This window comes from Peromyscus eremicus, chromosome 10 (assembly GCF_949786415.1).
Source record: "Peromyscus eremicus chromosome 10, PerEre_H2_v1, whole genome shotgun sequence".
Lineage (NCBI taxonomy): Eukaryota > Metazoa > Chordata > Mammalia > Rodentia > Cricetidae > Peromyscus > Peromyscus eremicus.
Window position 1 is genome coordinate 74,650,099 of NC_081426.1, and position 27,311 is coordinate 74,677,409.

The 27,311-nt window shown below is 33.8% G+C and overlaps 1 protein-coding gene across 1 annotated transcript in view; it reads right to left on the reverse strand.

Annotated features, from left to right (window-relative positions):
• The window catches only part of Tecrl (trans-2,3-enoyl-CoA reductase like), a 63,682-nt gene that overhangs the window by 27,340 nt on the left and 9,031 nt on the right, over window positions 1–27,311 (reverse strand). The window contains exons 2-4 of the mRNA XM_059275127.1: window positions 23,228–23,279; window positions 6,750–6,794; window positions 2,876–2,979 (exon numbers count right to left, since the gene is read on the reverse strand). Coding sequence (XP_059131110.1) covers window positions 2,876–2,979; window positions 6,750–6,794; window positions 23,228–23,279 — 201 coding nt within the window. The remainder of the gene's footprint in view (window positions 1–2,875; window positions 2,980–6,749; window positions 6,795–23,227; window positions 23,280–27,311) is intronic.

Here is a 27,311-nt window from a genome sequence, read left to right on the forward strand (position 1 = left end):
GTTCAGCCACGGCAAGTCTTACTATAGAGAACAAGGCTGGGGCATGATTGAATGTGCAGGTCAAGTGCCAGCAAGTATGCAAGACAACCGGAATTACAGTGATTAGACCAAAATAATGTTTCAATAAGAACATAAAAACTGTAGTGACAAGTCGAGTAGGTTTTCTACACTTAATCTTTTCTCCATGAATTTAGGATTTCTTGGAAATTGTCTTTAGTTTTACCATATTATGGTGTTAAGAGTTTGCATTCTTATTCTATACTTGTGTTTTACTCTTGAAAACAATTTAAATAACATATTTCAGAAATACTGAAAATCAACAATAGAAACAAAGTGATTTTAAACAACTGCAAAACAAAGGAGAGTTGTGGATTAAAATAAATAAGTATTCTCTTAAATACTTAAAAGTAATATTACATTGCTTTAGGGAATATCACTGATAATAGTATCATGTTAGACAAGTATTGTTTCCCTTTGTTTTTATGTGAATATATACTATGTAATCTACCAAAGATTCAAATAATAGGGTTAACACACTTGTGCTTAAACATATCCATCAATGTGCTCAAGGACATAAAAGGAAAGATAGACAATTTAGATATTGGAAAACATTGAGAAAAAGAATATGAAAAAATAGAAACCTAGAAGGATGATAAAGAAGTCACACATGAAGAAATAAAAAAAAACCATATCTATATAAAATTGCAAAAAACATGTTCAATTAATGCTGTATATCAAAAATATAATATGCAGAAACATTATCAAAATTGCGATATTAAATTAAAACTGATGATGTAAAAAAAAAACAAATTTTAAGGTGACCCAAAGATCAGACCGATTACCATTAACATAAAAAGCTGATATTTTACAGAAATAATTAAGTCAGAAATGAAGATGTGAAATTTTATGGAGAAAAAAATTTATATTTATTTTCTTTGACATACTCTTTAATGCATTTTAATAGCTTACAAATATGTATGTCTTACATGTGGTAAAATATTTCTATTGTACGATTTGGTGGATACAAAAATGGTGTGATTAAAAATGTGCATCTTTAGGATTTAATAAAACTGACCCATTTAGAGCAAAAGAACATTTGAACCATGGGAGAGATTGAAAAACATCCATGGTATTTCCAGAGCTTGGTTTGTCACTTAGATGACTTTCCTCTCAAATAAGGTATAATTTTCTAGTACAGTTATCAAAGAATTCCACTGTCCTGCTTCTTCTCGTCGTTGCTTATCCCCTTCATGCAGCTGGAAGTTTCTAATGAACTCATGGCTAATGCCTCTCACCTTGACACAATCCCTATAAACAAGATTCTAATGAACTCATGGCTAATGCCTCTCACCTTGACACAATCCCTGTAAACAAGATTTTTCTTTTCATCATGTTTGTTCAAAGGATGTTAGGATATTTGAATCCTGGTAGATCACATCTACCAATCTGAAATATCTTTAACTAAGTACACTGAAGCTTCATATTAAATATTATATGCATTTTTACAAAATACATGCATCAATAGTTTTACTTAAACATTCCTATGTTTCACAAGAATTAATATTATTTTAAATTTAATTTTAGTCTAAAAATTTTTTACCCAAAGGCTCCACAGTCTCAATAAACTAAAATAATTTTTAATACTAAAATAACCCCACTGTAGAAGAACTCATTACTAAATACAGAAGGGAAATATATATTAATATTAAGTTGGAAAGGTAACAAATATGGCAGCATTTTATTAGTAAACATAAACATGAATTTCTGTCTCAGAGAAATTTTTAATATATAACTGAGCATGCATATGTATTATTTTTAAAACATCTATCTGTTTATTTAATGTGTATGTGTCTTTTGTCTATGTGCATGACTGTGCAATGTGGGCATAAAGTGCCTGTAGAGGTCAGGAGGGGTCATTGGATTGAGAATTGTGAGAAGTGAGGTAGGGCTGGGAATAGAAAGTGAGGCCTCTGCATAAGTGCTGAGCAATCTCTCCACTCCCATATTTAATAATTTTAAATTGATTAAATAAAGAAAGTACTCCAAACTTTACAAATTATAAAATTCATTTTAGTGCCAGCAAAATAAAATCCATTCAAGTGAAAAACACTGATACAAACACATTACAAATACAGATCATGTTGTAATTCAAAACATAAATGTTCACGTTTGAAATGTATTCAAAAAAGATGCCTATTGAGAAAAGAAAATGAAGACAGAGAAGGCCCCATTCTCTGTAGATCATTGCAAGAATTACTTAACATGTTAGATGTTTCTTTGAACTAAAAATCCTATAGAGTTTACTCTTGCTGCTGAAGCTTTTCTATTACTTGATTGCATCAATCATAAATAGTTCAATCTCTTGAATTGGTTTCAAGAATTTTCCCCTTAATTTCCTTTGGTGTAGCCCTCCTGTTTCTATATCATTAAATGCAGATGAGGCAATTTTGAGAACTATAACTCTTCTCAAAGAGTGGAGGGAGAGGCCTAAAGAATGTACTCATAAGCCCAAGGAAGTCTTACTTCTTCATTCTTGGTAATTCTGTATTAGAACCTCCTTCATAAAGACTACTGTATCTACACCTTCTCATTCCAGTGTGAAGAATATCCTTGAAATATCTAGGCTTCTAGAAAAAGAAAAGCTAAAGCAATATCACTCAACAGACAAGGCAAAAAGTAAACACATGGACATGACATGAAAGAAAATATATTTGCTTCCTGTCTTTCCACACATATCTAGAGCTTCACTAGAACTTTGGCCACTGATTTCATTACAACTATAGTAGAATTCCTATCATTGCAAGAAAACGGCCTTAAATACAAACATGAAATTTATAAAATGGGGCATACGTACTAAACTCCAATTGACACTTACTGTGGTCCAACTGACTTGTTGACCTAAGTCTGTAAAATAGAGTGTGATAATTGACGAAGCTGCAACACTTTGAACAGTGATGTAGTCTTTCAAAAAAGGGCCACCTAAAATAAAGCAATGAGAAAATACTATTTAAATATAATTTTACGGCACAGTAACAAAGAACTTCTTAATATGAAACTGGTGACTACTTAGGACTAGAATTATGCAATCATTCTATAACAAATGTGAATGTTATAAGACATGATCCATTCCATTTAAGTAATTTATGTATCAATTTTTTCCAACATAAAGTTTACAAAAAACTTTCGGTGAAAAATACAGACTGTCCTTAGCTATTATGAAAAGAATGGAAGGGAGATGACTTGAGAAATTTCCCATGAAAATTCAACTCAATCATCACTTGCTCCAGCTTTCATGTGTCCTAAACAGATAATATAGGCAATGTGTGTGTGTGTGAGACTGTAAATGGAGGTTGCTCTTAAGTGTCATTTTTTGCTAACTTATTATATAACAATAGAAAGTGAATATGACATGGAACACAATTTGCAATCAACATGGTCAATACTACTATGACAGTAATGTATAAGATCATAGAATGTTTGTATGATAAAAATTTGAATTATTTTTTGTACCTTTGCAAATATGCTGAAAATCTTCCTGACAGATGACTAGTGGGTTCTTTAATAGGGGAATCAATTTATACTCTGCTATTATCTTTGAAAACTTTAAATAATAAAACACTCAAATTTTTCATTGTTTAGTGCAGTCCCACCAATACAAAATTTTGAAAACAATAAACCACATACATCATAAATCATATCAATCTCCTTTTGTGTGTGTGTGTGTGTGTGTGTGTGTGTGTGTGTGTGTGTGTGTGTGTGTGGAAGATGATATCCTTGTGTATCCTCCTTGAATGTGTGGGTGGAAGGCAGAAGTTGGCCTCAGTATTTTTCTTTCCTTTTCCATCTCTGTTCTTGATGCTAGCTTGTCCTCAAGCCCCCAGGATCCTTCTGGTATTAGCACACTCAGCCAGTCCCTGGGTTACAGGCACTTGGCCCCCAGTCTGTCTCTATCCAGTGCTGAGGATACAAATTTACATAGAAAACTCTTTCTCACTGACCCATTTTCCTATTCCTAATCATTCATTCCACTCTCAAACTTAGGAATCTGGAGCCCCATCCTTTGCCTTCCAAGAAAATGTCTTTATGTCAAGGAGAAAAAAATATAGAAAAGTATACAGAAAGAGTGAACATGCTGAGACAAAGCACCTGCCATTCCTAGATCACAGTTTTGTCCAATTCTGAATTCATAATTTCCTGCCCCAACAAGCTCAAACACAAACCAGTCTTCAGATAATTGCTCTAAACAATGGCTAGACTCAGGAACACTTCCTACACCTAGATGTTTGACACAGATATCGTATGCAGGGTGTGCACTAAGCTTTTCTGTATTGGAAGTTATAAAATTGGAAGCCATTTATACTCACATTTTAGCTTTTCAGTATGGCATTTCAACGGCTGTAACTAAAAATTCCAGTGCACCTACCAGAACACTCTGAAGCATAATAATACAGATACGGATACAAGAAACATTTTTTTAACGTTTTAAGTGCCCAATTTATTATAATAATGGTTTTAATACATGGCCATTCTTATTTCTGTGTCATTTTAATTATGACTGTAGGTCTCCTTCATTATAATTGATATCTCCGTTCTGGATCTGGGAAGATAGAATGGTCTCCTGGTTGCTTTAGCTAATAGATTATCTGAAGAGAGCTTTGTGGCTCTAAGCCTGGGCCTCAAAAAAATTCTTGAATGCCTCCCTGCTCATTGTTCACGTGCCCACTTGCACCTTGAGAGTAAGCCTGTTTGTTCTACTAAAGGCCAGCAGATTACTTAGCTCACAATAGAAATGCTGCTCTCCTGTGCATGCTACATCAATGGGTGATTGCAGTTGAATGTGTGAGTCTATCCAAGTTCAGCAAACTACAACCAGTTCAGAAAAACCACTGGGGTAAATAAATACTTGTAATTTAACACATAAAAAGTGATACTGAGTTTTGTTTTACCATTATCTGTTGCATGAGGAAATTAAGATTCTAATTTCATAAGGCGATTGCCCATTAAGCAAAAGATACTGCTAAATGTATTCTAGGAGCAGCTCTCTGTAGTGATTGTGGTGCTGATTGGTGATAGACTCCCCTTTTCTCCTCCTGTGGGAATAGTTGCTACTACTATAGATGCATATGTAAAATGTGGAAATTCAGTAACATAATCTAACTTAACATTGTAAAACATTGATACGACAGAGAAGGCCCTACAAAGCTAGATGCTTTTCCAGAGGACCCAAGTTTGGTTCCAGCACCAGTGATGAGTAGGCAAAAACTATCTGTGATTCTAGCTCCATGGGAGTCCTATTCTCCATTTTGGCTTCTATAGATTTCTGCAGAAACATCACACATGCACACACACACACACACACACACACACACACACACACACACAGAGAGAGAGAGAGAGAGAGAGAGAGAGAGAGAGAGAGAGAGAGAGAGAGAGAGAGAAACAGACAGGCAGACAGACAGATATTTAAAGACTTCGTTGACTTTTGTTATTGAGAGTGCATGAAAATAAATGTCACACAGATAGGTAATTAGAAAAGTCAACTTAAAATTGAGTTAACTAGAAGAAACTTCACTTTGCACAATACACTGCTTACTTCAATGAATTAATTCACTCTCTAAAACAAACAAACAAACAAACAAAAACATCAATTTCTGTTCAGACATTTAGTACGCAGTTTTATTTTGCTCAAAACCACTTTCAAGTATCAACAACCCAGGAAGAATACAGGAAAATGCCAAGACCACCAGATTTGTGCTAACCAATCCTTTAGGCATTGGAGTGTGACTTAAATGGATACTGATGCCTGTTGCACTCTCGACAGTCTTTGTGTTAGGGATTGTTAAAATAATACAGTCATTTCTATTTGTACAAATTATAGATGCTGGAGGTCGATAGAAATAACACAATACTTTTGCTCCTGTAAATCAGTAAGACACAGATTTACTTTAAAAATATGATTATGATACATGTCAGACTAAAATAACATGAATTCTAAAAATGTGACAGATCCCAATATTTTCAATATACAGGTTCCAGAGAAAAGGAGAATAGTAAAGAAACAACATATATTTCAAACATTTAGAGAAATAGGAATTTGACTTAAATTCTAGTGATATTTGAGAATTGTGAACATGACTATTATCAAAGGAATAAGAAAATCCACTTATTTATTTTTTTCAAGACAGGGTTTCTCTGTGCAGCTTTGCGCCTTTCCTGGAACTCGCTTTGGAGACCAGGCTGGCCTCGAACTCACAGAGGTACACTTGCCTCTAATTTTTAAATAATATATTTTAGGTAGTAACTCCTTAATAAGTGCTTCCTATAAACGCCCTACTAAGTTTTTAAAAATGCATTTAACACTTCTTGAAAAACTCTAAATATTTATTCTAGCTACCATTTCCTATAAACAGGTTTAAATGTGAGGTTCAGTAGATGCAGTGTCAATAATATTGGTTCTCAACTAGAACTAATTTATAGATTTATATTTTTAAATTCTGGTAATGTTGCATCTATTAGTAGATGTATTTTCCTCGGTTTCATCAATTTTGCCTGTCGTTATCATAGTATTCTATTTATGCAATCAAAAGAGCAATTAAAAATAATTTTTAAAGATAAAATAGAGATGCACTAGAGTGTTAGACTCAAGTGAGATGATGTTTACATGCATAGACTAAGTAATAAGTGGGAGTTACTGAGCTCAGAGGACAAATTGTAAGTTAAATAAACTGATTGGTTGAAATTGGTCTTACCATATTCTAATTGTAGGCCAACTCTGGAAGGATACCACTTTGGACCTATATGTTGAAAGAGAACATTTAATCATTAGCAAGAATAGAAATTTAGCTTTAAGATATAGAGGTTCTCAAGGGAAGACAGCATCCCTATTGGAAAGGGAATACAACATTCGTATCAAACACAGACAGAGTACTTTTCATTGGCAGGGAGCTGACTAGCAGTGGTATGGGTGGTGAGTGGATGAGATTGTGATTGGACTATGCAGTTGTGCTCATGTTATGAGCATGTACCAATCCTTATGGTCCAAAACAGGCAGCACATGTCATATAATTAATTCTTCAATAAAAATCTACATATTGATGTAAAATAATGTCTTTGGCTTTCATTGGAAATTCCTCTAAGTTTGGCACCAGAAATTATACCATTTCTTTAGGAGCAACGTTCTCTATCAGAATAATTCCTACTGTCTTAGGCTCTCCATCAGAATGATATCTACAGAAGTGAAGTGCACCTTAAAAATGATATGTATGATTGTCTTTGACTATTGTCAATGTATTAATTAAAGCACGAATATTAGTTTATATGTTCTTTTTGGACAACATATATGAATGGACAGAATAATATTTTCTTTATAAGAAACAACACTTTAAAATTTTAAAGCTAAGAAAGTAAACAATTCAGAATCACAAAAAGACAGTATATCAACTAAAACTAATAGTTAAGTGCAGTGAAAATACAGTTTCTTTTCATAGTTTCTACATTCATTGAATATCATGCTTATTTTACTGGCATTCTACAGCATGGATAAAGGCATCCTTTTCTCCTAAGGTCTATGTTCGTGTATCCGAGAAAAGATACTAAATTTTGAGAACAGAGTTCACTTTCGTTAAACAAGAATTAAACTAGAATCAAGATGGTTGAAAGTTTGCTTTTTCTTGTAAGAGCTGTCTGTTTCTAATTCACACTGTTTTCAAGGACTGGCTGAAGTACTGGACTTCATTCAGATCTTCAACATGACTAGTAATAAAGCTTTATTTATGTGCTACAAGCACAGCTCTGTGCAGCTTGCTGGCATGGGCAATCTCACCCTCATGAGAAGAGGAAACCTAAGGCTCTTCCTGTTAGGCTAAGCTTCTGGGATGTCCTTAACCTAAACCTTGTCTTTGCTATTCATCCTTTACTTAATCTCTGTCTAAAGAATTTCTGAAGTATTGATGACTTTAAGCATTTATAACTGTTCTCAGAAGGGATGGACCAGAACAGGTAGCCTATCTTTGCAGTAAGGAATATATTTATGTATGTCTGGATGCCATATATCAACTTACATCTTCCTACTTGTTTTAGTCTGTTTTCCATATTTGAATTCTTTTAAAGTTTTTTTTAATTGTTATATGTACATGAGTATGTGTGTGTGTATGTGTGTGTATTTATGTGTATGTGTGTGGGGGGGGGGGGTTATGTGTGTTTGTATGTGTGTAACTGTGTGCTGACAGATGTGGGAAGAGGGTGTGGTGTTAGATTCCCTGAAGCTGAAGTTACAGGTGTTTGTCAACCACTTGATATGGGTGCTGGGAACTGAACTTTGGTCTTTGAAATTGAAGCAAACACTCTCACCCTCTGTCTTAGTTAGGGTTTTCATTTCTGTGAATAGACAACATGATCATGGCAACTATTATAGGGTAAACAATTATTTTGGTTTAATCAAGAAAGTACATTAAAACAACAAATATATGTAACACACATAAAATTTCAGAATAGCTATGTAATTTGATTATGGAAGATATTAGTTATTATCATTGTAAAGAATAAATAAATTTTTAACAATAGTACACAATGTGGGAATTATTCTTCTCTCTTTAACTATTAATTTTGTGACTTATTTATGAAGAACATTGGAATATTGATTGAGCTTATATTTTAAAATGTAGAACTGTTTTAATAGAAAGCAGCATACTTTTACCAAGCTATCATTTTTTGTCTTAACAAATGTTTCCTCAATAACTGCCTTTGTTTTCTCATTCTGGTACTTATGGAGGCATACAGACCTGTTTTCCTGCAGCCAAAAGCCCCATTCCAATGCAAAGTTTTATTTTCACAAAATAAACTTGCTACACAGTGATAAAAAAAAGCTATAGAGAAAGCACAGTGGTGAGAATGTCTTTTGTATATTGCATTAATGCAGTTACTATAGTATTTTATGAGCTAGCACCAAAAGAACAGCAATTTTGGCACTTTTTCATTGAAACTATTATAACATGTTACCTGAAATTTCTTCTTGATGTGCTACAAACCTGGGCTTCTATGCTCATTTTGCTGAATTAATTGTTTCATTTGTTTTGAAATGATTCATTCATTACACTCTTTGAGGAAAACTGAACACATCATGTACACATGGCAAACCACTTCCTTGCCATCTTGTAAATACCACAGACATAATGAAGTAATCAAATCATAATGGAATCTAGGATTCCAGGAAAACGTTCAGAGTTTTAGTAGGAGGTGTGGTACAATGTTTCTGAGAAATTTGTGAGAAAGAAAGAAAATTTACTCCCCCACCAACAACTACTAAAATTATTTCATGGAAATCAGAATCAATAAAACAAGAATAATTTTGCTGACCAAGATAAAAAAAAAATGCAATGTTTTGTAAGTAAGATATTACAGTGCTCAGGTTAGAAAGAGGATAGCATAACATTGCATAACCAATATCACAAAGCAAAGTTCCTTCAGGAAAATGGGGACATGGCTTAAGTAAGAAAAAAATTAAAACCTTATAGCTGTATAAACAAAGGCTCTGAGTTATAAAGTAGGATGTTGGTAGAAAAAGAAAAAAATAAAAGAACTCAAAAATCTCAAATGTGTTTCATTTCTATGAGGATTTCCAGAAATTGTCCTCCTATCTTTACTATAATAGATCCCTGTTTCTAAAAGCTTATACTACATTAAATTTTATCTGACATCATATTTTCATAAATAAGACTTTTCCCATCATTTCTCTTCTATTTTATATCATCATGCTAATTAACAATCTTGATCCATATTTCTTAAGTCTTCCTTTCCTAGGTTACAAGATAATTCTGGAACAGGTTGATTGACTTTAGTGCTGTAAGAAAGGAGGCCAGGCAAGCCATAATGAGCAATTAAGCAAGCAACATTCTTCAGTCTCCTCTAAATCAGTTCTTGCACCCAGGTTCTTCCCTTGATTTCCTGCTGTATCTCCCTTGGACAATAGACTATCAGCTGAAGAAATAAACCTTTCCTATCATACTGAAGTTCTTTCAAGGTTTTTGTTTGTTTGTTTGTTTGTTTTTGTTTTTGTTTTTGTTTTTACAGCACTAGAAACCCTAAATCAGACTCCTACACAGAGAACTAGCTAGCTACATAGCCTAGTTTGGGTTCAAACTCACAGACATCCATCTGCCTCTGCCTTCCAAAGACTGCAATTAAAGGATTTTGGCATCAAACCCAGCAACAGATTTGTGTATATGGTGTTGAAGAATAAAGACAGAGCCTCCAGAATGCAGTTATTTTTACCTTCACCCTGTTTTATTTTCCTATGTTGAACTACTTTACATGACTATGAAGATGCTTAACATCCATTTCTCTTTACCACTATAATATATCCAATCTCTAGAAGAAGTTATAACTATCATTTGATCCTGATTATATGCACAGTGATTACAAGTTCACACACACACACACACACACACACACACTTCAATTAAGTTTTCAGGAAATCAAATGTTTAACAACAAAAATATTTTATGTGCTTTTAAATGTCATAGGAAATACAATTCCTTGTCACAAACTACTCAGTCATCATGGTTTAGATCTAACAATTTACTTTGTTTACAGAATTTCCTTTGGTGATTGTTGCTAAAGAATGTTGTCAAGAGATTAGCATTAACTGTAGTTTTTATAAATGAATAGAAAAAAAAGGAAAATGAACAGACTGCCATGACTTAAGAGAAGGTTTTATACTTTAATTTTAAAGTGTTTTGGAGATTTATTTCTCAAATTTAGGGATGCAAACTTAGAAAATGATTTGTGTTATTTTTTGACACTTTTTGAGAAAAAAATACCACTATATCTGCACACATTGTGCTATATATATGCATTTGTCCTTTGTATAGATAAATGAAATGCAAATTAATTAGGTGATACACTTTGTCAGTAGGTATGACTCCCAACTTTTGGCAATAAGATGAAACCAACAGTCAAAATAATCTAGAAAATTTTTATATAAAGAGAAACATATTAGAGTCAACAACTTAACTATACACAATCCTATATGTCTGTACATAATTTATATTTATATGTCAGAAGTGCAGTTTATATGTATATGTAGTGCATATATACATGTCAGCATAATTTTACAGATGAAGTTTTGTTCTAATTTTGACATAAGAATTTGAAATCTGAAATGACTTGACTTGTTCAATGTAAGAAACTGTGCTCATGAATTAATTCAATGTATACAGTTTTGTATCAATTAGAGCCCCACCACCCCCACAAAATTTAGTCATAGTGAGCTATGTGCACAATCTTATCACTTGAGAGGTAGAGTCAGGAGGATCAGGAGTTCAGTGTCACCCTCAGCTACATAGATAGTTGAAAGTCCAACCTGATACGAAGAAAATCCATCTAAACCAAACACACACACACACACACACACACACACACACACATACACACACACACACACACACACACACACACACACACACACACAGAAACACGGGCGCAAGAGCAGAAAAAAGCAAGAACAAATTTCTGATTGGTTAAAAGCCTGAGGTAAAAGACTGCATGCTTTCTTACCAGTGGAACATGGTGAAAAAGGTGCTCACAGTTAAAGTTTATTTTCATCATATCTGTTACTTTAAAGCTAATGACTCTGAGGCTTGAATAAAGATATAAACACTAATACAAACAGCTCTGAGCAAAGAGCAATTATTCTGAGAGGCATGAGAAACCAAAGGAAAGGAACTTTGAAACTGCAAAATGCCCACAAAGGAATACAATTTCATTTTTTTGTTGTTGTCTTGAAATTAGCAGTTGATATTTCTTACATGAAATCAATGAGCAGCAAGCAATTTTTAATTGGGTGACATGAAGGTTGGCTGCACCCAGCAAACATGAAGTGACACTAATAAAGCCTACGATGTCTCTCTATGTAACCCGTAAGTCCCAGATGAGAGCTTTGCAAGTTGAAAAAGGAAACTAGCTCTCAGATCTGTGTAGGTTGGCACATTCACACTGCAGAGGGTCCACATGGAACAGAAGGACAGAGAAGAGGCAACGTTACTCTGTTCAAGCTTGCACACAATCCTGGTTTTCCAGCTATGCACTTCTTATTCTTGAACAGTGTAGAATACATGGAGGTATACAGCCATTGACACTGATGTTCTCAGTCCTTTGGCTTTAGTCTTTCCTATCTAATTCTTGCAGGTAGAAGGTGACAGATGCTGAAAATGTTCAAATTACATGATCACCTGAGCAAATCCCATTAGATCAATCTCTTTCCTTGTCAATCTCTCTCTCTTTCTCTTTCTTAACACTTATACATATGTAGATACCTCTATGTACCACTGGTTATACGGAAAAGTAAGACTAACCTGCATATTACGTGGCCCTCTAAGCTGGAGGGCACTAGCATCAGGAAAATCCATGCAAGTCATGGAAATATTGTCAAAGCTTGTAAAAGGGAGTGATGAAGTTGATATTAATTGGAAATATTGCTAAGGTAGATAAACTTCAACTTCCATTCACTTTATTCTTTTCAAATGCAATATTGTTCTGTAAGATGAACCGTTGCACAGACTCAGAAGACAATACATTGCGACTCCACAAATTCTGGCCCCATATGAAATGACCAGTGATCCAGCTATGTAGAGAAGAGGAGGAATTGCCTCCCATGCTGCCTGCACTCATAACACTTCAGTGTGGATGCCCTGGGTTGGTACAGTTGAGCACATGCAGCTGATTTTCTACTTTCATTGCAATTTCAATGGTTTTCTCCATGGAAAGGATCTTTACACATGGCTGCTTCTCAAGGGTTTTTCATATACTAAGTGACCCTGTATAACAGCACTTGCTTCTTTTAACTGATCAGTCTCCAGAAAGAATAACAGCCAGCTAATCACAATATCCACAAATTATTCCCTCACTATGTTCCTTCTGAGAGCTATCTCTATTCAACAGATTCTCATGCTTGGGAAACTTAACTGGATTTAAATACTCTTCTGTCTACCCATTCCTGCTCAGTTTCTGCCTGGAGCATATTCCTTAATAATCAATCAGGTGTAAAATATCTTTAAAGTTCACCACAAGAAAAGGCCTGTAGGTTCATGCATAAGTCTTGACAACCTTGGTTTGTGAAAGCTTTATAAAGTGTATCCTGTTCAGAAAGATGTTCTCTCCCTTCTTCCGCTCACTCCAATAGAGAGGCCACACAGCAGCATTCTCCAGTGTCCTGACATAGAGCAGGAATCCGTGATGCAGATCAAGTAACTCACACTTCTGCAAATAGCACTTGACCCTATCCTCGAAGGCCACTCAGCCTTTCCTAGAGTCTATAAGCTTCAGAAAGTGTCCACATACTTATAAACTTATATAACTTTTATATGCAAATTAGGAGCACTACAAAATGATGTCGAACTGAGTCCATAAAATTTGCTTTCTTTTGTTTTATCTACCTTCATTCTCTTGATATGTAGAAAAATAAAGTTAGAATTCTTTTGTTTGTTTGTTTGTTTGTTTGTTTCATTTCACACTTAGCTGCAATAGGGATTTTTTGGATATTTGTCACATTTCTATGCCATGAATCTGGTCATATATCTTCCCTTTAGGGTTACTCCTTCGGTTTAACACACATTGTGGTATCATTCTCTCTATCCAAGCAGGTTTACCACTGCCTTCCTACTTCAAAATAATTTTGTATCAGTCATCTATGAGAACACATATCTGTGTTTTATTTGTAAACACTACCCTGTAATAAAACTAACGAAGGAGGTTAGGTTTTTTTTTTTTTTTTTTTTTTTTGACAACCAGTGAGAAGGCAGAACAGAAAGTCAATAAAAAGACAGGAAGTAGGTCTCTTTCTCAGGAGAAGGATGGTAGCCCAGCAAAGGGTAAGAAAGTGTTTTTAGTATTAGCTCTTAGCTACTGCTCTGACCTCTTGGGCTTTTAACTCTGCATTTGGCTCTGTGTTTCTTATTTAATAAGACTGTTACATCTACATCCTTCAGAGATGAATTCAGTTATAGAAAGAGAAGCTTTGACAAGTTTTCAAAGTATGCACTTGAAAACATAGAATCTTTTCAGGTAGTGGTGCTGGCAACAAAGTATATACACATTCAAAAGGTTAAAATTAGATCCAGTCTTTCATTGTACACAAAATATCAGTTCAAACTGGATCAGAAAACTTACTTAATCTACAACCAGAAGCAGTATAATCACTAAAAAAAGTAGAAATATTTTGAGACCAAGTTATACTCAAAAACAAGTATGAATATGATCACAATAACATATGATATGATCTCAAAAATTGGCAAAATGAAATACATAAAATAAAATCTTCTTTATGGAAAAGAAACCATCAACAGCATATGCAGACAACCCATAGAACAGGCAAAAATCAAGGCCTTCAGACAAAGAGGAAATATCTATATTATTTGAAGAACTGAGACTATTAATCACCAATGAAACAAAGCTGCCAACAAATAGACTGTCAGAAAAGAACTACAAATAATAATTTACAAAAAAATATACTAGCACACTCAGGAATGGTTTTTATACAGTACTCAGGAGGTAGAGACAGATAGATGTCTGTGAGTTAGAGGCTACTCTGATCTTTATAGTGAATTCCAGGCCAGCCAGGGTTACATAGTAAGAATTTTGCTAAAAGTAAATTTAAAATAAAATGTTAAACAAAACTAGCAAGCAGAAAAATGTGAAGTATAGTAAATTAAAATTACTTTGAGATTTCATCTCATTTCAGTGAGAACAGTCACTATCAGGAAAACAACATTGAAAAACACTAAAGAAAACATGACAGAAAAATCCTCATATATATGTAGGAAGATTAAACTACATCTTCTATTGAAATTAGCAGGAAGACTTCTAAAATAATGAAAAGATAATTACCTTATTGTCCACTTCTACCAACCTGGGACATGTAGTCAAAGAATAACAAACACATCCTACTACAAAGGTAAGTACATACCCATATTTATCACACTGTTCAATTCACAATAGTATGGAAAGATACTTAGCCTAGATGTCCACCAACAGATAATGGATAATGCAAGTGTGACTCATACATTCAATGAGATATTTTGAGCTGTAAAAAATAAAATCTTATAATTTCCAGGAAAAACGTATGCAACTGTACAACATGATTTTAAGCAAAGTAATTGTTTCAGTTATTTCTCTATTGCTCTTATAAAACACCATAACCAAAAGCAACATATAATAGAAAGAGTTTGTATTGGCTTGTTTCCAAAAGATTAGGAGTTCTTCATGGTGGGGAGGCATGGTAGCAAGTAGCAGCCATGGTGGCAGGAATGGGAAGCTGAGATATCACATCCTTAACCTTAATCTTGAAACAGAGAAGTTAACTGAAAGTAAGATAAGGCAAGAACTTTGAAATTCAACCTCCATTGATATGCTTCCTCTGGTTAGGCCAAATATTCTGAAGCTCACCAAACAGTGCCACCAACGTAAGACCAAGTGACCCAATGTGCGACCATAATGTCCATTTCTCACTTAAACCATTACAGTAACCATTTTTTTTTAAAGATAAATACCATATGTCCTCTCTTAAATATGATTACTAGTTAGTAGTTGTTAAATGTCTATATCAAGTTGTGGGGAAAAAAAAAAACAGGCCTGTGTCACTAGAGAGGTGAGAAACTCCACATGGCAATATGGAATGGAGAATACTGGATAAGAAAGGTCACTGGTGAAAAAGAGCTGGGAATAATGGGTAAGGACAAAACACTAAACTTCCATGAAACATATATGAAAACCACACATTTAGAGATAATTTAAATAGTAACAAAATCCATTATAAAACTATTGAATTTGACTTAAAGATCGTAACAACAAAAACAGTAGTAGGTGCTATTATTCTAGGTTATAAATTAAGTGTATAGTGAGTTACAGACAACTCAAAGGAAAAACAATGACCCCCTGTGGTGTTATTTTCCAAACTAAAAAAAAATGACATAAACACCTAGAGATATAGTAATGGAGTTAATTGAATAATTGATCATTTAAATGATTCAAGATATTGGGGAAACAGAATAATAGACATTTAGGTATCTATTTTCTAATCATAAATTATGTATATATAGCACAGTGCAGAGTAAAATTGACTGGAAGATGTAATAGAAGCATATTTCTGGATAATCTAGTCATATTCAGCTTTAACTAGTGGGTATCAGAAGAGATGTTTAATTCAATCTATGGAAAAGACCGGATGCCAAAGTGAGATGTGACTGTGATGCCGAGCAACACAGACAATTGCTGAGCATGGATCCTGAGTCATGGAGCAGGACTTAAGATGATTATCTCTTACAGCCCTCAGGAAAAAATGCACCAGCTTATTTCAATTTTCTTTTTGAGTTAGGGACAAAGAAGCAAAGAAAGGTCTCTAAGACATGAGATAAAAGGGCTTCTGAAGCCATATTACTCTTTTGTATGGAAATGATATAATACAAGAGCCATAGACACTAAGGCTACAAAGTAAAAAATGAATAAACCTTTAAAAATATTCTCAATGATATGAAAATATAATTCAAAATTTAGCCAATTATAAAGGTAACAATTCTTTTTTTCGCTGCTATAGTTTCTTCACTGATGCATTCTACTTTCCCAGCAATAGCCATACCAACATCATCAGGCTATCTGTCTGTCACAGGCAGCTTTCTCTGAGCATGCACATTGTAATCACCAACTGTCAGATCTCTCCATATTTCTGAGCACATCCTGTTTCCAGTCATCCAAATCTCTCAACTATAATAGTAACAGCAAATACATATATAGCACAATTAAATGCCCTAAAAACAATAAATCAATTATAATTCACAAGCTTATAGGAAAAATATATTTAAACAATGCTATGTCAAAAGTTTTTTTCAACATTATACATATTTATATTTTAAATACTAATTTTATTTTAAATAAAACTACTTTCACTTTAGAATATTGGAATCATATGGAATTTGGTCACTTATTATCTTTAAAAATTAAATTTTACATACTTCTAGTTAGGACCAAATATCCAGAGGTATTTCTTCTGTAAAAATAGCATATTTTTTTATGAATTTTTAAAGTTCTTACCAACTATACCTTGAATGAAATTACATAAAAGAAAATTTTGTACAGTAAAAGGTGTTAAAAAGACAATGCTTTGTAGAGATATGTGTTTAGTACCAGTTCTTTAATATTTTATAAGCTCTTTAATTTGGGAGAGTATCACTGTTTTCAAATTATTTCTTGAAATTTAATCTACAGTGGATGAAATAGTAGGGATTGCTTTTCCTCCTAGGTTTTGACTTATGCATTCTTTTTTTTTTTTTTTTTTTTTGGTTTTTCGAGACAGGGTTTCTCTGTGTAGCTTTGCGCCTCTCCTGGAACTCACTTGGTAGCCCAGGCTGGCCTCGAACTCACAGAGATCCGCCTGGCTCTGCCTCCCTAGTGCTGGGATTAAAGGCGTGCGCCACCACCGCCCGGCTTATGCATTCTTTTTGAGATTGTCTACTGAATTATGAAAACAAATGCAAATAAAACAGGAATTTGGGGGAAAAATCACTTCTGAGTAGACTTCAATTTTAAGAGGTCTACTGCTACTACTACAGATACAATGTTCCATTAACCTTCTTCCCTTATTCTGTGTAAATCAGGAACTTTATGGTAGCTGCTCCAGTTCACATCATAAAATCTGCTTTTTCTCCCTTTTCTCCGTTGGTAACTCAGAAAGAGTAATATGAGTAAGAATATTTGATGATTTTTTAATATTCTTTTTCAGTTAATATAAAAAAAGAATGCTAAAAGGAAATCAACCATTTGAGTTACATTTGGTGCAGGAAAATTTTGTTCTTGAGAAAAGAATAGTGAAACATCCTTATTCTTAATCTAGTAAAAGAAAAGTATTCTAACATTTCTTACTTTCACATTACACACATTTATTTTCAAATCACCAGTTATCAAAATTGTTCTCATATGTCAATAATAATCAACACCAAAAACAAAACTAAGTCATTCAGCATATTAAAATTCTGCAATAAGAACTCAGCCCCTTATGTAGAAGAACATGTAAATTTTCCAAAGCGTAGATATTAATGTATGAAGTATCCATTCAGTGACCAGCATGAAGGTTCAGCAGGTAAAGGCACTGGCAGCTTCCAGCTAAGCCTGATGACAAGCTGAGTTCAATCCCCAGGATTCATATACTATAAAAAGAAAGCCAACTCACAAAACTTTTCCTATGACCTCCACTGTCATACCATGTCACACATGTGTAAATACATATATACATACACATACAGACAAAATAAATACAAAAATTTAATTTAAAAATACATTCAGGCCGGGCGGTGGTGGCGCACGCCTTTAATCCCAGCACTCGGGAGGCAGAGCCAGGCGGATCTCTGTGAGTTCAAGGCCAGCCTGGGCTACCAAGCGAGTTCCAGGAAAGGCGCAAAGCTACACAGAGAAACCCTGTCTCGAAAAACCAAAAAAAAAAAAAAAAAAAAATCCATTCAGAACAATTATATACAAGATCTGTTGTGTACATGAGCATGATAAATTGTCTAAAGATGGCCAGGCAAAGCTGGTGCACACCTAAATACCAGCACTAGGGAGGCAGAGGCAGGCAGATCTCTGTGTTGAAGGTCAGCCTAGTCTACAGAGGAAGTTCCAGGACAGCCAAGACTACACAGAGAAAACCTATCTTGAAAAAACAAAAAACAAACAAACAAAAAAATAAAAAATCCCCAAAAAGGTGTAATCAAGAATTTAGAGAAAGATTAGGAAATGTATTCCTAAACATTTAGTACATTAGATATAACAACTTTCTTTCAGGAAATGGAAAGGTTTTCTTATAATACATTTCTGTCTACAATTAGATAGTTCATAAGCAAAAACAAACAGTGGCTGCAGAAAAACATGATTATTATTATATGGTGATGGAATGCCATAAACATCTGAGAAACAGAAGGCCAGCATTTGAGTATCTCTGCTTTAGAAAAGCAAATGTCTAGTTGATGAAGAGAAACACAAATATTTCAGTGTTTTGCCTCTTAATTTTAGACAGACATCTCCACATCATAAATGTTAATATGCATAATTTTACCATTTTTATCTTTGAGCATTCAAAAGATGTGCAGACTTTCAGAGTGAAAATCTAAAGCAACTGACTATATGAAAAGCATTCATGAATTACATTGACATAGTGTGTATTTCATTATCTTAGAGAGCTCATGCATGTCAGTTCTCTCACACACACAAACCCCTCCTCGAGTCGCCTACATGTTTATGCACAGGCGTAAGTATCAGGGCAAAAAGCAGCTTCTGTTTTCTAGGCTGCTTGTGTCAAGGACAAATGACAGTATGATCTCCAGGAGCCATATAATTTGTTTCAGTAATTTGTTTGTAAAGCACGAGTCTTTATATATTAAACTGTGTTTTTGAATACGCATGGCCTAAGCATGTGAAACGTAAGGATGAATAATGTATGATTTTTTCTCTTCAGAAACTGAAATATATGTGTGAGGAATGTGGATAGAGACATTTTTTGATAGTCAAATAATTTAAAAAGCATTTGCAAAGCATTGATTGCTACATGTTACTGTAAAAGTAAAGGAGAGTAAAAATAACACAGATTATGACAACAGCATTGGGCCATTTGTAACACACACACACACACACACACTATGAAGATGGTGCTGGAAAGAAAAGGGAATGAACAATATACAAGAATAGACATAGAAGTGAGAAAATACATATATCCCTTATAAAGTATGGAACTGTACTTGTCACATGTGAAGCAATGAACAGGATCACAGCAAGCAAAAGGCTCAAAATTCACAAATACCCTGTAAATTTGACATAGAATATGAGAGATAATTGTTCCTTATGATCCACAATATCGAGTGACTAGTTGAATTTAATTCCTAATGAAGTAGGGATTAAGTGAAAGATTATCAATAAACTTAAAATTGAGCATGCTAAACAGAGCTTGCTACAACATACCAATTTTGCATATAAAATACCAAGATGCTAGCTTAGCAGAAAAGGTAGAGAACAGGGTAGATTTTATTTTTAATTATTTTGAGTCATGATAAATGTTATACCTTGAAACTGGAGAGCCCATAGAGACAAAAAAAAAAAATCTGCAAAATCAGAAAGAAAGTACAAAATCTTAAGATTAGGCAGGTAGACTTAATCAATTACCTAAACATCATCAATCACCATCAAGGAAATGCAAATCAAAATTATACTGATGTTCATTCTCATCCTGACCAAAATTAAGTTCACTAAGTAAACAAAATGCAGCTGGGCAGTGGTGGCACACGCCTTTAATCCCAGCACTCGGGAGGCAGAGCCAGGTGGATCTTTGTGAGTTCGAGGCCAGCCTGGTCTACAGAGCAAGATCCAGGAAAGGCACAAAGCTACACAGAGAAACCCTGTCTCAAAAAACAAACAAACAAAAAAAAGAAAAAAGAAAAAAAATGCTGCCATTATGTAAGAAGGAAAAAAAAACCTCTATGTCCTATTTATGTTATGTTGGTTGCATTATAACATGGTACAGGCACTGTGAAAAGTAATGTGAAAGGTTTTATATATATATATATATATATATATATATATATATATATATATATGAGAGAGAAAGCAACATTCATAATATCCAGCTACACCATCTATGTGTACTTCCTCCAAAGAGTCAAGAGATAACCTGCATACTCGAATTTATTGTGACATTATTCACAATAACCAGCTAATGAAATTACTCTGGTTTCCCATTGACAATAACATCAATGAAGAAAATGTGGTATGTACACAGTGAAAATTTGCTTGACAAAGATAATATGACATTTATAGAAAAACGAATAGAATTAAGGATCAGTACATTCGTGAAATAAGTCAATCCCACAAACACAAATGTCCTGTGTGCTGTCCAGTATGTGCTCGTGTGTCTCATAAAGTATGTGTTTGTGTGTGGTGGGGGAGAGAAAACTAGAAGAGTAACTGTAGTCTGAGTTTCTTTGGACCACCAGCAACCAAATAATGACATGGAGACTTATTATGAAAGTTTGGCCTTTAGCTTAGGCTTGTTCCCAACTAGCTCTTATAACTTAAATTAACACATTTCTATTAATCTATGTTTTGCCACATGGATATTTATCTATCTTCCATTCTACATGTCGAACTCTCTATATCTCGCTGGCATCTCCCATGCATCTAGATTCTCACCTTTGAGTTCTCTTTTTCTCCAGGAGTCCCCTGTACCTACCCTGCCTAGCTATAGGCAATTCAGCTTCTAATTAAACCAGTCACAGTGTCACATCTTCACAAAGTATAAACAAATATTCCACAAGAGACTCTATCATATGGGAAAAGAAGGAGTGAAATAAATACTAGTAGAGAAATGATTAATATCATAACTGTATGAGTACACTATATGAGTATATAGAGATATCATAATGAAAAGCTGTTGAACAGTAAGTCTGGGAATGAATTAAGTTAAATAAGAATTTTTCTAGTAAGAAACAGTCCCTTTTGAGGAATACGTTTTTATTCATTTACTCATTTATGACATTAATAATTTGAATTTTATACTTTAAAAGCGTGAGGACATGATGATAAGTTAATTTAGTATCAGAAAATGAAGTTTGTAAGCCCTAAGTTATAGTACAAAATACAGAAAAATGCTAGAATATAAATTCTACCTTTAAAAGAAAGAAGCATCATTTAAATAAAGGTGATTTTTTTTCTTTAAAAAGCCTGCTAAATATTAGAAATAAGACTGTGAAGAATTAATGAACTGGTTAATAAGTCTCAAGTCTTATTATAGCTGTTATATCTGATCACACTTTTTCCAATGGAGTATTTCTCAAATTTTGTACAAATTGTCCTTATTTTTAAAATCACTTTCAAATGTCTTCTCCCTTAATTGCTACACTTCCTTCTGTCTGAACTTCTGACATTTTAAAGTTTAACATTCCAATTACTGGTTTAATGCAATATGTGCTTTCTGCTAATATTGTTCTACCTCTAAATAAATGTACATAGAGTAGAAATAAGTAGGGAATACTGTGTGCATAACCATGGTAATTACGTACATAGATTATGTAATTAGATAAAAATGAATTTTTCCCTAGCTTTTCACTCTTTAGCTCACTGGGGCTTGGAACTTAAGAGCCACATTGCAGGCAGGGTGTAAAGACATGTACCACTACATCTGATGTTTGAAAAAGAATTCCGTGGTTTAAAAACTTAATACTTAAGAAATTCCATATTTTATAAAATACTGGCACACAATGACAGAGACTTTCACTCCCAAGTTAGTGCTAGAAAAGTGAATCTAGGGAAAGCATGTGAACATCCCTTACTTTGTTTTTTCTTGGTGGAATGACCTATTCAATCCTTTCAGCATATCCAAACTCTACATGTCTATAAGGCAAAATGTCAGAACTTGCCTTCCCAAAGCACCTTAAATGGTAAGCAGTTTTCCAATAAGTATATTCCTCATTTTTATATGCTTTTCAACAGCACATTATAAGAAAATTCCTCCAAAATGTTTGTATATTTTATCTATATTAACTAATTGTGATTCCTTGTTTTATTTTTTTGTTCCTTAAGATGTAATTGAATCTTCTATATGGGTCTTTTTCTATAAATGATGTTACTACTTACATTGTCACTGAACTAGTCATATCATAAAATAGTTATCTATAAACCAATATATCAATATTTTCTATTTCTTGTAAAAGAAATAATTTATTTATTCTGTAGGTTTTTATCTTCAAATTTTATTCAATAGCGCAACATGCTAACTTATGAATTCAAAATTTTTTCCCAACTCACATGGCTCTCCTGAATACAAATAATGACAAAAATACATCTTAAAATGAATACAAGAAAAGAAATATAATGACATATATTAAACTATAAGGCATTATATTAAACTTCAAGTTGGATTGTTCTTGAGATACAATTCAGTAGCTATGCACATGGCTTCTGAACATATGGCACGAAGATCCATTCTCAGTACTGACAAAAAGCTGTTGAACATTAAAGCATCAATAACAGTATCAAATGTGAGAATTATTATATTCAAGAATTAGTAAGTTCAAAATTATTAATGATATCTGTTTCAAAACATAGCTTTCATGTGTTTACTCTACAGACAAACCTGTTCTCATAGACAAATTTGTGTCAATCTGAAAATAAGTTGACATAAATTTTAATAAATAAAACTCACATGCTTTGTGAAACTTTTGTTTGACATCATGAATAGTTGAAGTTTGAGTTACCTGAAAGAGGGAAATACAATTGTAAGAAAAAAATAATAATTTCTGCTAAACAAATATTTAAGAAAACATGTTAACATTAATGAATATCTGTAAATTTATATTTTTGAATAACTTTTAAATTCTACTTTAACAAGTATTGCAATAGTGATATGATGTTTGAAAAAATTATTTGTATAAAGCAATAGTAGTTTAATTCCAATCAATATATTCCTCTAAAACATATTTTTAAAAATTTCATGCATTAAAAATATTTGGTTTCAGTCTTCAACTGTCTAGAGAATATGTACAAGTAAAAGGGCTTATTGAGAGACAGAAGCTGGAGGATGTGAATTTGAGTCACACAGAATATACAATAGAAAAATGTATAATATGTAGGACTATCATGGGACAAGTCATTTACATGATCTCATTAATGACTTTATGCTAAAATATTTTATTCAAACTCTCAACTGAATATACTAAGAGTGCACTAAAACATATATAAGGTATCTTATAAAATAGGTTGAACATAGTTTAGATGTAATTACTGAAAATAATTCACTGTAAAAATGAATGCAATTTGTTTTTATTTATTTACATTGGAAAATTATTGAAGCTGCTAACAGTTTCTTCCTAACACATCAAACCATCATAGGATTTCTGGACGTTCTATTCATGTCAAACTTCTGAGCTCAAAACCCCTTTCATCTTTCACTATTGCTTACAAATAGTTTTTCAAACACATCTTCATGATCACTTTTTACAACTTGTTTTGTTCTACAGTACAAGATTGATGAAATACATGATGATTGTATGTGGACATGGCTACTATGTTGGTTTGATTAATTTCTAAATATGGATATTTTTAAATAGTTAAATAAAAATATGCATGAGAAATAATGCACAGAATAATTCTCCAATTGGTTAGCATTGTATTATATTTAAGCTACAGATAAACAATGAATATATCTATTTTACCTTATCTTCCCTGCTTAATGAAACTATGATCAATATTATACTATTGTTAAGAGTTTTACATCAGTGAGTTACCCCCTTAGTGAGGATCCAGGTAGGCTACCTGTACTCTCTTTCCACTGCTCCATTCTGATCTCTCTAATTGTTATTCTCCCCACCACCAGTTCCTCACTTTGTCCTCCCAATAGAACACATGCCCTTGGTATTCGGCTGCCATTACTTCTGGTACATACACAGAGTTAGTTCCCTTAGTTCTTCATCTCCAACTTTCCTCAGCCATTCTAATCATTCCTTTGTGACTACCCTCACAATGAGGTGAACATTCCTCTAGGGTCCTCACAATTACATTAGGTGGAGACCATTGTAAATTACCTGCATCTTCCTTCCCTTCCTCCATCCTAGTCCCCCTAGGGTACAATAATCCTTTCTCTGCTGTCCACTTCAGCCCCTTCTCAATATCATCCTATTCCTTTGAGATTCACTGCCATCTATGGTAGGCTTTGTTCTACCCTTGTGGCACAAAACTGGATCCCAAACACTACTTAAGAGAACTGAGAAAAGGTACCAAACTATGTGGCTAAACATAGATAAGAATTATGGGTTAAATTAAGTGTAAGAGCTAGTCAGTAATAAGCCTGAGCTAATGGCCAAGCAATTATAATTAAAAGAAGAAAAAAAAAAAAAAAGAAAAACCTCAAGAAACCTCAAGAATCAGTCCAGTTTCCCTAGTGGATAGCTTATAACCACCACCACACACTGAACTGATCTGGGAATGCTTGGAATATGAACTCAGAATTCCAACCAACATTTCAAATCTGTGACCAGTTGGAATCTAAACACTAAAATTCAAAAGTGACCCCAAGACTGCAAGCTAAGCACCATTCTACTAATATACAACCTTTCAGACTGAGGAATAGCGCTCAAGGAACTGAAAACCCATAGGACACCAACAAATAGCAAATATATTTAACTCTAAATACAAATATACAAGCACAAAAACACAAAAAACAACAAACAAGATAATATGCTTTCTCCAGAAACCAGGACTCCTGTTTTAATATTTTCTAGAAAACTAATTTAACTGAAGCATAAGACAAGGACTTCAAAATAGAAATCATGATTAGGGTCAATGATTTCAAAGAGGTTGTGCATAAGTACTTCAATGAAGACTTTGTAAAAAACAAAGAGTTGAATGAAATGAGAAAAACAATTTAAGATATTAAAATATAATTTGATTAAGAATTGAAAAACTACAGAAAAGGCAAATTGAAATAAAAGTTGAAATAAAAAACTCAAAGCCGGGCGGTGGTGGCGCAGGCCTTTAATCCCAGCACTCGGGAGGCAGAGCCAGGCGGATCTCTGTGAGTTCGAGGCCAGCCTGGTCTCCAAAGTGAGTTCCAGGAAAGGCGCAAAGCTACACAGAGAAACCCTGTCTCGAAAAACCAAAAAAAAAAAAAAAAAAAAAAAAAAAAAAAAAAAAAAAAAAAAAACTCAAGAAAAATAACAAAAAAGTTCAGTGGAAGTCTTTCCAACAGATTGAATGAAGTGGGAGAGATAATTTCAGGTCTTGAAGAGAAGGTAGAAGAAATGGGTAAGATAATTCAAACACAGAGCATTGAAAGCTTTTGACTGCAAAATAAATACCCCGTTAGATTCCATGAAGGTTTACTAACCACTTAACTTTCAGCCAGTTTCTCAGAATCTTCTGAAGGAAGACTGAATATCACATTAACTTAATTGTTGTCATAAGTAATTCAAACATACAAATAAAGAAATAAACACTCTCATATTGGAAACTCTAAATTTCTCTTCATTAATGTTTCTTAGAAGAAAGCAATCAAATTAATATGTAATCAAGGTAAATAGAGTTTTTTGCTGAACTAAAAATGTGCATCTGTAGCTAGAGTTTTCCTGCCTGGCCCACAGTCAGGACAAATCTCTCTCACCTGCCAGTCCCACAGCCGCTCAGACCCAACTAAGCAAACACAGAGACTTACATTGGTTGCAAACTGTATGGCCATACCAGGCTTCTTGCTAACTATTCTTACAGCTTAAATTAATCCATTTCTATAAATCTATACCTTGCCACGTGGCTCGTGGCTTACCAGCTTCTTCACATGCTGCTAGTCATGGTAGCGGCTGGCAATGTCTCTGACTCAGCTTTCCACTTCCCAGCTTTATTCTCCTCCTTGTCCCGCCTATACTTCCTCCTGCCTGACTACTGGCCAATCAGTGTTTTATTTACTAACCAATCAGAGCAACACATTTGCCATACAGAACATCCCACAGCACATCTACAATTTAGAAGATTGTCGTTGAGGCTTGGCACACTTGTTGGTTTGCCAACAATTAAGTTGACGAAAACAAAGTTTTCATATGCAAGAAATCAAAGTTGTGACTGTTTTTATCATCTGTGGTTTGTTTTTAGAAAACTGTCCACACTATCATTGCTTGTAAAACTATATTTTTGTCATTTTTCTGGGAGCTCTTAAAATTGACCAGACACCCCAGAAATATTGTCAACAGCTCCTTTTTAAAAATAAAAACTAAATGGTTAAAAAAAATAGCCCTTTTAACACATTTGTTAGAAAATTTCAATTTTGAACCAGAAATCATCTGCAAACAATTGAAAAATCGTTCCCACACATATAGGAGAAAACAGAATAAAGATAAGTTGAACACAAATGATTAAATATTAAGATGTGAAAACAGTCACATGCACATGGAAACCCACATATTCAAACACTCAGTGAAAGGATTGCTGTCTGATGAGAAGTGTAGTGTGTCTTGCTGGTCTCGGAACAGAAAGAAGAGCACAGGCTAAAAGTAGCAATTCCAGGATTAACCCAGGAAAGTGGAACAATAGCATCTGTAAATTTCTATTACAAGTTTTTAGTTTAGAAAATATGATAAGATGAAATTTTGCTTTAGAATATACAAGAATGTCTTTAGAAAGCAAGCAATATTTTCCTACTGAGCAATATTTAGATAGTTAAAAAACACGTACATAACAAATATATGCAAACTAAGTTTCATAACTTCTAGGACTTCTTCAGTATTTTATAGAGGAGCAAGGAT